The 13,555-nt window shown below is 39.2% G+C and overlaps 2 protein-coding genes across 2 annotated transcripts; one reads left to right on the plus strand and one right to left on the minus strand.

Annotated features, from left to right (window-relative positions):
* The first annotated feature begins 7,645 nt into the window (after positions 1–7,645).
* LOC122649488 lies at positions 7,646–8,568 on the plus strand. Its single transcript, XM_043842672.1, has one exon. The coding sequence runs from the start codon at positions 7,747–7,749 to the stop codon at positions 8,317–8,319; it is 573 nt and encodes a 190-aa protein (XP_043698607.1). The 5' UTR covers positions 7,646–7,746; the 3' UTR covers positions 8,320–8,568.
* Positions 8,569–11,663: 3,095 nt separating this feature from the next.
* Positions 11,664–13,457, minus strand: LOC122649839 (elongation factor 1-alpha-like). Its single transcript, XM_043843086.1, has 2 exons — positions 12,972–13,457; positions 11,664–12,864 (listed from the first exon to the last, which is right to left on the minus strand). Exons 1-2 carry the CDS (start codon positions 13,431–13,433, stop codon positions 11,983–11,985), a joined length of 1,344 nt encoding a protein of 447 aa, XP_043699021.1. The 5' UTR covers positions 13,434–13,457; the 3' UTR covers positions 11,664–11,982.
* Between the last annotated feature and the right edge of the window lie 98 nt (positions 13,458–13,555).

Genomic DNA, 13,555 nt, shown 5'->3' on the forward strand with positions numbered 1-13,555 from the left:
TGATGGCATATTCTAAATGAACCTGTCCTTATGGTTACTGTTTCCTCTCTACAGTGATCAACCTCATGTAAGACCGGCAATAATCCATGTTGGCTTAAAACTAACAGGTTCCAGGTTTCTCTGAAGCAAGAAGAACTAATTGAAGCCTGTAATGCAGTAATCCCATACATAGAAAATGCTATAATCTATGCAACATAAATTTTCCCACTTTTCGACCCCCAAATTTTATTTTTTTTATATGTTGTCCCATAATTCATATCTAAACGTATCTCAACATTTATATTTATAGAATTTATTAGTTATATTATAATTCATTTCTTCTTTTTGGTTGCTATTATCCGTTCTCTGCATACATTCCCTGTCTGTTACATGATGAGAATGTGCAGTGATGATTTAGCAAGGTATAGTTGAGGCATCTTTTGGAAACGTGTGTCACATTGGTACTTGCTTGTGGTGAGAAATAGGTAATTGTTCCGCACTGCAGGTTGGATGGATAAAGAAACTTACACAAGAGAGTAAGATATTGTCTAGTGACTTTGGATAAAGGTAAGGACGTAAGGTCTAAGGCTGGAGTTGATATATAGAATGAAAAGGGGAATTCAATAGCAAAGACAAGTAAAAAGGATAAAAATTTGGTACTCAGGCAGGACAGTAATATTAATTGGGTAAGTATAAGAATAGGTGATCTCAAGGATGAAATATTAGACGTTAACAGATCAGGATGTAAGATTTCTATTAATTAAACTTGTTTTTTAGAAATGACAATTAACATAATTAGCATAGTTGGCGACGCCTTTGTCACGCCTAGGTTCGCCTGTCGCCTTGACAACTATGATAATTAGTGCTCATGCACCTCAAGTAGGATTAAATGAAAGTATCTAAAGATGTTTCGGTTAGTGTGATGAATTATTTGATTGAATTCCATCCAAAGAGATGATTCTATAGGAAGGGACTTAAATGCACATGTAGGGAAAGATAGTAGAAGATTAGGAGAGAGAAGCACCATAGATTTGGATTTGGCAAAAATGGTGGACGATTTATGAAAACGTGTTCTTCAAAAAAATAATTAAAAAAAAAGGGAACATTTCAGATTTGACAAAAAATAACAACAAAGATCTAGATAGGCAACCCTACATCTCAATAGGAGGATAGAACTTTCAGCCTGTGAGGGCAAGTTTGGGAGAGAGGCTAGCCACGAAAATTATGGTTTAGGTTTTGGTATTAATACATGGAACTAAAGGAAAGAGGAAATCGTTTTCGAAGTTCGAACAAACCTAAATGAAGGAAAAGTCATGCTACAATTGAAGAGAGGGAATATGGAGCCCAATATAATGTCAAATGTATTAAGAGTGAGGATCAAAAAGGTTCTGGTGTATAATGAGGAGAGTAAAGAAAGAAATAGGGAAAATTCCATGATTAGCTACTTTTGGGTTTTCATTTACAAAACTGTCCACACTATGTTTGAGTTAACAAAAATAAACAAAAACAAGTTTAGTTTTACAAAACTTGACAAAACAGTGACTCTCCTTCCTTCCTTGGCAGCTCCCTGAAAAAATCTCTTGTTTTTTTTTCTCTGTTACTTGGGGTAGCAGAGAATGGCGGTGGCTGGGAAAAGGGTAGGGTTGCAGGGAATGGAGGATGCCAAGGCGAGAAGGCAATGACAGGGGTAAAAATGTCTAAAAAAGTAAGTGTGGGAGGGAGAGACACTATTTTGTCCAGTTTTGTAAACCTTAACTTGTTTTTGTCTATTTTTGTTAACTCAAACATAGAGTGGACAGTTTTGTAAATGAAAACCCAAAAATAGCTAATCATGTAATTTTCCCAAAGTAATAAGAGCTATTCTGTAATTATAAAATGAACTCATTTGGGCTCCAAATTGTATGAGTAATCAATGAGGTGGAAGAGAGTGCTTAGAACCAATGTTGTTAAAATGCCAAGGCCACACTAGGAGATAGTTTGGTTGGTAGAGTGCAGGTCCTAGGAAAATGCTAACCCCTAAGCCATAACTATATAACTGCAGAACTGAGTGATCAAGAACAAAATGTTTGAACTCCTAGGTGGTCGTCCAATGGATTTCATGGGTTGTATTTTTGCCAATATAGAGTGCTTGGACTTTTCCATGTTCTTGTGCATTTATATGTATCAACTTATTGTTCATGAGGGAAGAAAAGGTTGACGGGCCTAGCCAAAAACTATGCCTGCATTAATTTCTGGATATTCCTTATGCAGGCTATATAACTCAAACTTGTGTTGGCTCACTTGTTAGAGTTCTTGGACTTTTCCATGTTGTGCATTCATATGTATTAACTTGTCATTCAAAAAGTGGGCATCTAACCAAAGACCATGCCTAGGAGCATGTTTTGTTATCCCTCATTTAGGCTGGTATTGCCTCAGCAATGCCATGACAACATTTATCAGAAGATACTAGAGTTATAGAAGTTCATAGTTCGAGAACTCGCGAGACCTCGCCGAGATCTCGCCGAGTTTCTCGGTTTTTGGAAAAGCCGAGACGAGACTGCCTACGAGTCTCAAAAGTGCAATATCTCGGCGAGATCTCGGATCTGGGTTTCGACCCATTATTTTAACCCACCTACCACTTAAATACCTTACCTAACTGGACAAAACTCGACATATCTCGGTGAGATCTCGGATCTCGGGTCCAGATCTCGGGTTGACCCAAAGTTGAGGCTTCGAGTTGGAAAAAAAAAATGCACCAACTTGGCGAGATCTCGACTCGTCTCGGTTTTTCCAAGAGCCGAGTTGGTACCGAGACCCGAGTTTTAGTACCTTGGTTTCAAGTAGATATATTGATGCTATAACTAGTGTAGAACAACTAGAGGGGAAACAAGCCAAATTCTAATCATAGGTGGTTTACATAGATGATGCAGTCAGCCAACCTAGATTCCAGATTAGGAATCAATGATCAGATTGGCTGCAACACTGGCCCATATTTAAATTATTTTCCAGACAAAACCGGGTTGAAAAAGGCCTTTTGATTTGCCGGTTTCGATAGCCTGCATGAGTGAAGAATGAGAGAAAGATTGGGGCTGTTATGGGATTGTGAACAATAGCTGTTATGTATGTCTCGAATTCTTGTACCCGTTTCGGAGAATGACCCGCTCTGACATTTTTGGTGGTGACCCGAATGGAACTTTCTCTTAGATCTGTGATGGTAGTGGAGGGCTTGGGCCGATACCCGATCCAATGGACGAGTATTTATATTATTTACCCGCTTCGTTGTAAAGAGTATGGGATTTGGGGTTTTCAATTTAGGGTTTCTGGGAGAGAGCAGCAGCACCGTTTTGGGTGTTCTTGAGAGATCTCCATTGGAACTTTCTCTGATTTACATAGTGAAACATCTTCGCCTTCGCCCTTGGACGTAGCCCATCATACTGGTGTGTGAACTACATTAATTCTCCGTGTCATATTTCTCTGTTTTTCGTTTTTGTTCGTGTGTTGTTTGATGTTTGTTTTAACAATACCCATGAACATGGAAGAAGAACTAGCTAAGTCATTTTTTAAATCTTGGTAGCCAAACTAACTTAACTAACAAGGACTCTAAAATATTTAACTAATTATAATTGTTGAAGCCCAAGCCTTCTAGATAACTTAGGCCCCACCCAATTAATCAGAATGAGTTCATTTTGAGCCTTGCATAGCTTTGGACTCTTTATGGATGAGTTGGCTAGACTCTCTGATAGTGTATGTTGTTTGCAGTCTTGTTGATAAGAATTGAATGAATAGATTATTCAGAGTTTATGAGAATAGTTGCATTTAGGAGTTCTCCAGGCATCTCATTTTGATAACCATTCAAATTACTGTAACTTTCTGTGTGGAAGTTTCTATAAAAATGGAAGTTTAGATAAATGTTAGATGAATTTCCAGTCTTTTATAGAGATTTCTGGCATTTGGATCTATGATATTATGACATGTTAAAAAAAACTGACCTAAAGGATCTGGTTCCGTCTAATTTTTGGAGAAATAAAATGTTGTTGAAAAAATTTCTTGAAGCACTTTACCATCCTTTGGTTGCTGTTCTTGATGGTTCCTGATTCATGTCCTTTATGACTGTTGACAGTGAAGGCTCTCTCTCTCTCTCCTTGGTGGGCTGTAAAGCTTGATATTAGGTAGTTGAATGAAGCGTCTTTTTTGTCATTTGATGCTGTATATGGTGATTAATACCTAAGTCATGGGAGAAATGTGGTCATTGATGCATCCCTTCTTTTTTTGAGGTGGGGGTTGGGGTTGAGGGTGAAGCTCGTTAATTGGTGTTCAGTGTTTGCAGTTGTTACTTGAGATTGTGGTGGTAAAAATTGCAGCTGTTTGATGGTTAATGCTGACATTTGCATATTTTTTGTGATGATGATATTCAAAGCGTCTATGTTTTGTTCATTCAGTGGTGTATCTCCATGGTGTTGTAGCCAAAAGATGCAGTTGCGCAATAAAGTTTAGCATATGAGGTTGTGGTTTGTGATTGGGTTTTATGCTTTATTAGTTTATTATCTATTGTGTGCCCACTTCTACGTGTGTAAGGTTGTTGTTGGACTTGGTTTTTCTTCACCAAGTGACGAATCTATTTTTTGTATCCGAGGCTGTTTTCCCTCTTCTTGGTCCTGATAAGGTTGTAGTGAAGGGAATTGTATAGCTAATGGATGTGAGCTACTATTTTTCCTTTTATAACTCTGCTTGACCTTGCCAATCTTCTATATCTGTACATGATAAGGTTGTAGTGAAGGGAATTGTATAGCTAATGGATGTGAGCTACTATTTTTCCCTCTTTTATAACTCTGCTTGACCTTGCCAATCTTCTATATCTGTACATGGAAACTTCAGTCTATATTTAGAGGAGGTTTTGGGTCTTTAGGCATTTTATAGGACATTTGAAGCCACTTATTTCTGATACATTATTTTCCCTCTAAAGTTCTCTAGTTCTAGGCTGTACCTCAGTCCCTCCTTACCCATGCTTTGAAGAGCCTTGGATTGCACCAGTACTTCTTAAATTAGTTTAAATGTTGAACCTATTATATAAGGAAAGGATATATAAGGAAAGGATTTTATTGCAACAGGGGGGGAAAGACACTTGCCACGCTTTTAGACAGATTTCCAAATCTATGAGAGATCATATCTATAGAAAGATCGTGGCCCATTCCCAATTAGACAGATATCCAAATTTATCTAGAGGGAGCGGATCTTTATAAAGATCTTGTCCCGTTCACCCCCAGTTCCCCAAAGCATAACATCTCACACAGCTTTGAAGCTGACCTGAGAGATGAATCTTAAATGACTGCCTGTAAATCCTATCTTTGAGGTCTTGAGAATGTTAAGCGTATGATTATTCCTCTCTTTCCAGCCCCTCCCCCAAGTAAACAACAAAAGGAACCATGATACAAAATTTTTGTCCTGTTTCACAAAAAAGTTTTAGACTTCAACTGAACCATAAGTTCTCCCACAGAGCCCTACAACACCCCATTTGATCTTGAATAATTATAGGAAATGACACTAGATGGCTGAGGAAAAAGCCACTGTGTCAGCAGATGGGGGTAACTGCACTTACCAAGTTAATTTATGTATTTACCGCAGTAGAAATATAGCACCTACAAATATTGATTTAAAAGGTAAAATGTTAGTACCTTTTGTATTCACCCACCACACCCTCCCCCTCCCCACACACACAAAAAAGAGGATTGTTTTACCTAAATTTTCTTGTAATGGACTCTTAATTAGTGCAACAGTAAGGTTACTCCATTGTGACCAAGTGGTCACGGGTTTGAGTCTGGAAACTGCCTCTGCGAAAGCAGGGTAAGTCTGCATTACATTATGACCCTCCCCAGACCCCGCAGTGGCGGGAGCTTCGTGCACACTGGATACATCCTTTGGACTCTAAATTAGTCCAATCGGTTGAACTTGTATGTCTTTTTTTTCCAGTTCGGATATTATTTTTTTGGAAGCACGTGGACGGGCATCCAAGGGGAGGGGTGGGGTGGTCATTTCACTGCCCCATGTGAGAGGGCGTAGGGGGCACTGCCGGGCAGCGTTCTTTTTCCCTTTTTTTATTTATTTATTTTCCTTTATCTTCTCCTAGAACTTGAAGTTGAACTTTAGTTAGACACTTTAATACTATTTTGTTTGCTGCATCTTTTTTATCTTTTGTTTAATCGGTTTAGTTTTTTTAAATATTAATAAGATCTATGCTAACTTCTGTTTGATTCATTCCCTGCATCGACTGGTTGTAATGTCTCTTTTTTGGATAATTTTTCCGGTTCAAAATTTCCTGAAAGTAAATTTTCTGAATTCCATTGGGTGAGCTGCAGTGAACAATTCCTCTGCTAGTTAATTCCACCGGATTTAAAAATCCCAAGTAGCATCCCCAGAATATATATATATATATTATTTTTTTTTGGGGGGGGGGGGGGGCGGGGGGGGTTGAAAATACTGCAAACCAGAAAGGGTGGTCTCCTCTTCCCTGCTGATCTATTTATTATATGTGAATGGGAAAGAAATCCGCATTAAATCCCTTATCTGCACTTGATTTTTTTCAGTGAAAAGAGGAAAAGTTGTCTCAAGCATTGTTATCTTATTTAGGTTCAGGTTTGGTGCAAATGATATTCTACAATTCCCATGCTACAAGATATTATGTCTAGGATACCTAATAAATTGTTTGGTATGGAAGTGACGTGTATAGCCATCTTTAACCTCAAAACAAACTTGTGCACCTTCCACATCCATTTGGCTAAATGTAAATGCCTGGGCTAGCTTTTACTACAGAAGTTTCTGTATCTAGACCGATGTGAACTTCTTTATCATTAAGATGTTTCTTGAGTTTTTCCTCAGTCATCTCCAATTAGGAAACCTGTGAGATGCATTTAACCCAGACCTCTAGGTTGAAACGGAGCGCAATGTCTATTGCCTATGGCTTGAAATATTGAATTCTACATGCGCTTTTCCTTTTAGGAGGTATAATGTATCATGTGCTTGGCCCTGCCATCACTTTTTCCAATGAGTGGTGGGCACTTGGTCACATCAGCTATGTTAAAAAATTATAAATTCATAAAATAATAAATTGCTATTCTATGGTCTACCTTTGGTGTTTGAACTTACCTTTAAACTAGTGAAAAAAGTTGTGTTACCCCTTTCGCTCAATATCTTGATTGATTACAAAGTGAAGTTGTAAGTTTGGTCCGGCTTACCAACTGAATGAAGATTTTGAATGATTTTGGACCCAAATGAAATAACAGAAAAGTAGCAAGAAGCTACAAAATTGGACCTGCAGTTTGAAAATATTGTTTGCTCCACTTTGTTATTCAATTTGGCATTCTATTTATCACTTGAAGACACGAGTTTAAAAAAGAGCGTCCCAGTGCACGAGGCTCCAGCTACTGCAGGGTCTGGGAGGGCAAATGTACGCAGCCTTCACGGGAGAGGGTGTTTCCAAGTTTTGAACCTGCAACCAACAGGTTGTTATAGTGCAACTTAACCTTTGCACCAAGGCTCACCCACTTGAAGACACAAGTTTCTTTTCCCTTATCTCTATTCTACCCTCGAAACTCCTATTCTTCTCTGTATTTATCTTATTTTACATGGAATGTCAACTTGTCTTCTCAGAATTCTAGTAGCAGGTCCTGCTAGCCCCAACTTCAAAATTATGTATCTGGTACTTAAAATTCTTTTCTTTTGTCAGGTCATCATCCATGTAGGTTTGGAACATGGCAACATCCTTCTACTGTGAAACCCAACTTCAACTTTGCCATGTATGATGCTGCACAAAAGAGATGGGCTTCCAGAGTTGTAGCATCAGAAGCTAACAGCAAAATCAGCATTGGACCACATAGAAGTGAAGCAGGGGAGGACAGTGAAGACACTGGCATCGTTTATCACGGTCCAATTTCATCCACAATCAAGAAAGTAAAACTTCTGTCTCTCTCCACCTGCTGCCTATCTGTGTCGCTGGGCCCTGTCATAACTTTTATGACTGCACCCGACATGAATGTCATTCTGAAGGGAGCAGTTGCATCCTCTGTCATATTCCTCAGTGCTACTACCACTGGAGCCCTTCATTGGTTTGTGAGCCCTTATGTTCACAGGCTCAGGTGGCAGCCAGGCTCAGATAGCTTTGAGGTTGAGATGATGACATGGTTGGCTACATTCGTTTCAAAGACAATCAAGTTTGCAGATATCAGGCTTCCGGAGACCAACAGGCCTTTCGTGACATTCAAGGCCAATGGAGAATTCTACTTCATTGACTCTGAGCACTGTCATAACAAGGCTCTATTAGCAAGGCTAACTCCACAGAAATCTGAGTCAGCATTTAAGAACTTGTAATTTTTGAGATAGAGAGATTAAACTTCATGGCAAGGATCAAACAGTTGAGCTTAAGTTCTATAGGTATGGGTTGTGAGTTTGGTTTCTTCGGTGGTTGTTTTTGGAGATCCAGAGAGAACACATGAGACATTGTTGCGGAAATAAGTCAGTTTAATTTCCACCATTATTTTGGGTTATGGTTTGAACATCTGGATCTTTAGCACCAGATCCTGGCTATAGCTAGAGGAAATTCTGTCCAGTTTTTAAGCTTTACTTTTTATGGAATCTCAATATATTACATTTTTTTTTTTTTTGCCTGCTTTAAACTCTATTTGCCACCCCTTGCGCTTCTTGTCTTAGAAAATGTTGAAAATATGATTCAAATGTTCTTGATTGATTTTTTCAAGCATCTTTCGTAAGTAGACAATGCATCAATTCTTTCTTATGAACCTCACATATCATCCTAGTAAGATCAATTGCTAAACTAGGTCTTGCAACTCACTAAGGGGATTAAGTTTTCTGTGTAATCCTGCCTGGTTTTCGGGTTTTTTTTCTTCTGTCCAAGTGGTCCAAGTAGCAGAAGACTTGCAGCCATGTTCGGTGGCTGAGGTCTTCTCTGATCTCTCAGTGAAGCTTTGGGTTCTGGTCTTTGATTGCAAAGTGCAGCTTGGCATTCTCTTGAATACTTTGGCAGGTACCAAATAAATTTGCAAGCAAGCCTGTAGTAGTCCCTTACATCCAGGCCTCTCCAAGTATGGCAGTCAGTCTAGATGGCAATGCAAACATCCAAAAGTTCGGTCCCATGGCTTTAAATCTCAGCATTCGAGTACTTTTTCATCAAAATGAAAAAGTATAATTGAAATTCTATGAATGAGGCAAGAAATGGATGTAGCAGAGATAGACATCGAGATCCTCAAACAATTTCCAAACATTGTATAGCTCAGAGGGGTTGCATCAGCTTGAGCAAGCTCTACATTATATCAGATGATGAGGAAAAGGAAGTTAGCTTCAGCATGAAACCTCTAAAAGGCCCCAGGACTGGATGGTATGTTCCTTATTTTCTTCAGACATATTGGGATATGGTAGGACCAGATGTATGTTCGGCTATGAAATCATTTTTTAGATCTGTTTTCCTCAAACCCATATCCTTCTCATCCCAAAAGACATCTCAGCTGAATCTGTTGACCAATATAGGTCCATCAGCCTTTGTAATTCAACTAATGGAATTTTTGTAAAAGTAATCTCCCGAAGGTTAAAAAAAATCTTTTATCACATCATTGCTTCAAAACATAATGCCTTTGTGGAAGGAAGAAGTATCTATGAGAATGTAATTATAAAGACAATTGGCCTTTGTAATTCAACTTAAGGAATTTTTGTAAAAGTAATCTCCCGAAGGTTAAAAAAATTCTTTTATCACATCATTGCTTCAAAACATAATGCCTTTATGGAAGGAAGAAGTATCTATGAGAATGTAATTATAAAGACAATTGGATATTAGAAAAGCGAATGATCACATTAAGTGGTTATTCTTAGAAGAACTATTGTTGCGCGTTGAATGTGATTAATGGATGTAGCTTCTCAAGCAATGTGTATCTACAATATCTTACCGGTTTTTTAATCAATGGACTACGGCAAGGCGATCCACTATCACCCACTTTATTCATTCTATGAACGAAATGGTTTCTCTCTTATTTTAGATGTGATTTACTCAGGCTCATTCCAGAGAATTAAAGTCAAAAGAGGAGTCTTTGGATGAGCCACTCTTGTTTTGTTGACGATTGTTTGAATTATTTTGAAAGCAAAGCATTACGCCTTAAACCTTGAATAATCCGAAGTTATCAAGGCAATGATGTTATGGAATATCTACTTCTCCAGTGGTGATAAAACTGGTCCGGGTAAGAACAACTGCCTAGCGCAATTGATAGAGAGTAGTGTGTAACCACCACCCCCCCCCCCCAAAAAAAATAAAAAAAAAATCCTAATAGGTTCGAGCCTCTTAGTTCTCATCTTCCTTCTTCCCCCTTAGAAGAGAATACTATTAAAAGAGAAAAAAAAAAAAAAAAAAAATCTGAATTGGATGCTCAACCATCATGAGTTCGGCATAATATACTGAAAGACAGGAAAGATAGGTCAGCTAAAATATGGGAGGATGCATAGATAACATTGTCACGACCTATCGAGACCAGACAACTGTGCAAATTTTTGGGTCTCAAACCTCATCTCCTTACCCGGGCAGAGGTATGTCACAAAGATGAAGTACTTATTTTTGCATCTTGAGGTTGCCGACCGCCATTCTCCAGATAGTCCGAAGTACTGAAGATTGCCAAAATAACTGTTGGATCCCAACTCTAAGAGGAGCAGTCTTATCGAGTTGGAGAATCTATCTGCAAGAGCCAACCTTCTCCAAAAGCTTTGTTTGGAGAAATTTGTGGAGTCCAAAAATTCCCCATAAAATTCAGGTTAACTAGAAATAGAAAAAAAATTGTCATTTCTAACCTATGCCCTATGTTGTGCACCGTCCAATAAAACGAGCATATGATCATATAGAATGTCTCTATTAGGGGGAAATTTCCTAGATTAAAAATAAGTAGATTTTATAGTTGTTTTAAATTCGAAAAGATTTACTTAAGTTTAAGAAAGAAAAGAAAAGTGAACTCCCTGAAATACCCCAATGGAAAGGGAAGAAAAAAAAAAAAAAAAAAAACCGGACCAATCCGATACAACGAAAAGGAATAAACTTAAAACTGATCTCTGTTCTCCTCTATCCCCATCGATCTAGACGTGGCAACCGTTTTTAGTCCTCTCCTTTTCTTCTTTTCAAATTAGTATTTTTTTCAAACAAACCAAAAGATTATTTCTAGAAGGGATCGACCGTGAATGCAAATATATATCCACATCGAATGGGATTGTATGTGCCTAAGTTTTGCAGGTTAAAGCAGTGACACAAGGTCGAGTTTTTGGAGACTTTTCCTAATAGATCAGTAGCCGAGATTGAGAGGATGGTACGGTAAGTGAAATAAAGAGTATTTTTAAAGTTTACTTTAATTTTCTTCTCAAGGTCAAATGTGCAAATAACTAAATTTGGATGTTTGAAGGCTCAGAATTTCAAGTATATCCTTCCATGGAATTTAGTTGCAATTTTCTGGTTACCAGAAAATTAGAGATCAATATCCCTTTTGTCAAAAGAAAATTCTTGGCACCGAAATGACCGATTTTGTTTCCGCAAATCATCAACAAAAACAAGATTTCAATTCACAAGTTAATTACACAAACCATAAATCATAGATAAATCTTCAACCACATTCCAAATCTTAAGAAAAAGATCTATATTATAAACGGACTTAATATTGAATAAAAACCAGTCATAAAGAGAACAGGAGAACAAAACATAATAAAACTCCTGATAGGGAATAGTTTCACATAATTCAGAAAGAAAAAAAACTGAAAGGGAGATTTAAAAGCTCAACACAATCAAAACCCAAAAACAATCTCCCGCCACCGCCTGTCAAGAACCCAATTCTGGGAATAGGTACTCGAAGGAGTAGGCAAGACATTGTAACCAAAAGACTGACAGAACATACAACGGAAGACAACATTACTAAATAATACCAAGTCTTTAAAACTGTAAATATTAATTTCAGCTTGGGCAACCACCAGAGGTAGCCTAAGCTCAGACCGCACGGTTCACTTCTTCTTGGCAGCTGACTTGGTGACCTTTGCACCACTGGGATCCTTCTTCTCCACGCTCTTGATCACACCAACAGCAACGGTTTGACGCATGTCCCTCACAGCAAAACGCCCAAGTGGTGGGTACTCAGAGAAGGTTTCCACGACCATAGGCTTGGTAGCAATCATCTTCACGAAACCGGCGTCACCGTTCTTCAGGAACTTGGGTTCCTTCTCAATCTCCTTACCAGATCGCCTGTCAATCTTGGTGAGGATCTCAGCAAACTTGACAGCAATGTGAGAGGTGTGGCAATCAAGAACAGGGGCATATCCATTTCCAATCTGGCCTGGGTGGTTCATGATGATGACCTGTGCGGTGAAGTTGGCTGCCTCCCTGGCTGGGTCGTTCTTAGAGTCCGAAGCAACAAAACCACGCTTGAGATCTTTCACTGCAACATTCTTAACATTGAAACCAACGTTGTCACCAGGGAGAGCTTCCAGAAGAGCCTCGTGGTGCATCTCAACAGACTTGACTTCAGTAGTCAGTCCAGTGGGACCGAAGGTCACAACCATACCGGGCTTGATTACTCCAGTCTCCACACGACCGACGGGCACAGTACCAATACCACCGATCTTGTAGACATCCTGAAGTGGGAGACGGAGGGGCTTGTCTGAGGGCCTCTTGGGCTCAGAGATCAAGTCAAGAGCATCAAGGAGAGTCGGACCCTTGTACCAGTCGAGGTTGGTGGATCTCTCAATCATGTTGTCTCCCTCAAATCCAGAGATGGGAACGAAGGGGATTTTGTCAGGGTTGTAACCAACCTTCTTCAGGTAGGAAGACACTTCCTTCACAATTTCATCGTACCTCGCCTTCGAGTATTTCGGCGTGGTAGCATCCATCTGTGCAACACGAGGAAACAACAAAAGAGCAAACATGGTAAGAATCCCTATTATTTAAAAGACAAATTGTTCAGAATACAGATGGGGATAATGGAGGAATATTTCACCTTATTACAGCAACAGATCATCTGCCTGACACCAAGGGTGAAAGCAAGCAAGGCATGCTCACGGGTCTGACCGTCCTTGGAGATACCAGCTTCAAAACCACCAGTGGTGGAATCGATGATAAGGACGGCACAGTCAGCCTGTGAGGTACCTGTGATCATGTTCTTGATGAAGTCACGATGGCCAGGAGCATCAATCACAGTGCAGTAGTATTTAGTGGTTTCGAACTTCCACAAGGCAATGTCGATGGTGATACCACGTTCACGCTCGGCCTTCAGTTTGTCAAGCACCCAGGCGTACTTGAATGACCTCTTGTTCATCTCAGCAGCTTCCTTCTCGAACCTCTCGATCACACGCTTGTCAATTCCTCCAAGCTTGTAGATCAAATGACCGGTGGTGGTCGACTTTCCAGAGTCGACGTGGCCAATGACCACAATGTTGATGTGAACCTTTTCCTTACCCATTGTAGATTTCTAGATTGGGATTAACTGCAGGAACAAAGATTTCAGAAACGATCAACAAGAATAATCAAAATTTTCAGTAACACAAAATTTGATAAAAACATGGTCATTGTAACATTCATAAA

The sequence above is a fragment of the Telopea speciosissima genome, chromosome 2 (genome assembly GCF_018873765.1).
Source record: "Telopea speciosissima isolate NSW1024214 ecotype Mountain lineage chromosome 2, Tspe_v1, whole genome shotgun sequence".
NCBI classification, from domain to species: Eukaryota; Viridiplantae; Streptophyta; class Magnoliopsida; order Proteales; family Proteaceae; genus Telopea; species Telopea speciosissima.

Bases quoted from the DNA above. Each gene is read 5' to 3' on its own strand.
- LOC122649488 (XM_043842672.1), top strand. From the start codon at position 7,747: ATGTATGATGCTGCACAAAAGAGATGGGCTTCCAGAGTTGTAGCATCA.
- LOC122649839 (XM_043843086.1), bottom strand. From the start codon at position 13,433: ATGGGTAAGGAAAAGGTTCACATCAACATTGTGGTCATTGGCCACGTC. The intron at 12,865-12,971 runs GTGAAATATTCC...CGTGTTGCACAG, and splicing joins TGATCTGTTGCTGTAATAAG to ATGGATGCTACCACGCCGAA.